This window comes from Mandrillus leucophaeus, unplaced genomic scaffold, assembly GCF_000951045.1.
Source record: "Mandrillus leucophaeus isolate KB7577 unplaced genomic scaffold, Mleu.le_1.0 Scaffold332, whole genome shotgun sequence".
NCBI classification, from domain to species: Eukaryota; Metazoa; Chordata; class Mammalia; order Primates; family Cercopithecidae; genus Mandrillus; species Mandrillus leucophaeus.
Genome location: NW_012103499.1, coordinates 1,140,703 through 1,142,760, shown reverse-complemented (window position 1 = coordinate 1,142,760; position 2,058 = coordinate 1,140,703). Strand labels below are relative to the sequence as shown.

General features: G+C 51.1%; 1 protein-coding gene across 1 annotated transcript in view; it reads right to left on the bottom strand.

Annotated features, from left to right (window-relative positions):
* Positions 1–1,070, bottom strand: part of INHBC (inhibin, beta C) — a 26,610-nt gene extending 25,540 nt beyond the window's left edge. The window contains exon 1 of the mRNA XM_011988553.1: positions 556–1,070. Within this exon, the coding sequence (XP_011843943.1) occupies positions 556–868 (313 nt within the window). The 5' untranslated portion in view covers positions 869–1,070. The remainder of the gene's footprint in view (positions 1–555) is intronic.
* Positions 1,071–2,058: the final 988 nt, after the last annotated feature.

Genomic DNA, 2,058 nt, shown 5'->3' with positions numbered 1-2,058 from the left:
ACGAGCCACTGTGCCCAGCCCCTTTATCCATTTTTCTGAGTCCCATTTTGACCCTGTTTTCTGATATGGTGACCTGAGGTCTAATGGGAACATGACATATAGTGAGGTATTGTAGTCCTGGTGTTTTATTTTTTCTTCTTTTACTCAAATGAGGCATCTGGAGGAGAGGGGAAGGGAGGGGCTAGATCCTGGGGCCAAAGAAAAGAGAGACTGCTCACCTCCCAGTCGCTGTGTGCAGGCCCAGGAAGTGGATGGGCTCACACCACAGCCTGTGGGTTTGTGGGGCCTGCAGAAAGAGGAGGCAGAGGAGATGACGACAGGCAGTCTCAAAAGAAGTGAAATTTACCAGCTTTCCAGCTGCCTACTGGTCAGGTCTGAGCTACCAGAGTGAGCCCCAGGGGGATGTGGGGATACCTGGGATAAGGAGATTACAGCCCGTGGGAAGCAGGGGTTGGATGGTTTTTGGGGAAGGAGTCAGAGGTAAGGCTGGTGAGGAAACTTTTCCTTTCCTTGAGAGGTCAAGTTCTGGGGAAAAGCTACAGACCAGGAACCCACCTGTCTCGGCAAAGCTGATGATTTCACATTCCTGTTCCCTGTTGTCCTCCGGAAGTGCCCCCTGTGGGACCCCATGGAGGCGCTGCAGTGCAGTCCTCAAAGCAGCTCTGGACACAGGGCGGTTCAGTGTTGGGCGCTGGCTGAGGTGCAGCTTGTCCAAGATGCTTCTCTTGGCCAGATGAAGAAGCAGCTCCCGCTGGCTTTCCAGTTCCAAGGTGGGCCCTCCACATGCTGGACACTGACCACCAGCTCTGGGAGTAGCCACCGTGGTTGGAGCCAGGAGGAAAAAGGCCAGAAGCAATGAGGAGGTCATTGCTGGGGGAGGCCCTTCTTGAGCAACACAGACTCAGGGCTCAGGGTCTCAACAGCTGTGGTCTCAACTCTGTCCTGGCTGCCAGAGGCCCTGGAAGAAGTGTGTGTCCAGTTGGCATGGCTCCTTGTTGCAGGGGACAGAGCAGCAGCCAAACATCTGACTTGAAAATGAAGCCAGTTACAGGTAGAACTTGGCAGAATCTGCCAACGCATAGTCAGTGAAAGTACAGAGTGGGGGACGTGAGGAGAGGTTGGTTTGTTTAGGGAAAGACATGTCCCTGGGCCAATGTTGGGAGACAGTTGTTATCCATGTGAGCTGCCAAACCTGGGGACAAAGGTGAGAGATTAAATTTCTCCTCAGATCACTACCCTTGCTGGGAATCCTGGGGATAGGGGAAAGGCACAGATCACGGGTTTTGGGAAAGAATGTTAAAGGGAGACTCTCAAAGAAGAACGGGTCATTGGCAAGGCACTTTAGCTCACTGTCATGCATGAACAATTGAGAGTTGCATTCTTTTTTGCCTGGTGTTTCTCAAAGCCCATTCCCATCCCTCCATCCTCCCTCCCTGGGGTTCTCAATCTAGCCTTATTTGTTAGCCTTGGTTGAGTTTTGCCCAAGAGGTCTCAAAACCATGAAGTCTGAAGGGTAAGGGAAGGGAGGCACAGTGTTCTAGCCATGTCTTTGATGCTCTCAGAGGGAACTCTTAAGGTAGGCAAAGGCCTTCAGTTCCAAATTTGCTCACCCTTTGGGGTTTTTATCTGTCTTGGAAAAGAAGTTTTGAGATTTTTTTTTTTTTTTTTTTTTTTGAGACGGAGTCTCACTCTATCGCCCAGGGTGGAGTGCAGTGGCATAATTTTGGCTCACTGCAACCTCCGCCTCCTGGGTTCAAGCAGTTCTCCTGCCTCAGGCTCCTGAGTAGCTGGGATTACAGGTGTGCACCACCACTCCCAGTTAATTTTTGTATTTTTAGTAAAGACGGGGTTTCACCATGTTGGTCAGGGTGGTCTCGAACTTCTGACCTCGTGATCCACCCGCCTCGGCCTCCCAAAGTGCTGGGATTACAGGCATGAGCCACCGTGCCCGGCCAGGAGTATAGGTTTTAAAGCCAGGTATTCTTGGTTATTGTTCTTCAGTTCTTGTACTTGTCTCAGAAACATTTCAGGCTTTCATTCTGTGTCACAGCACTGAGA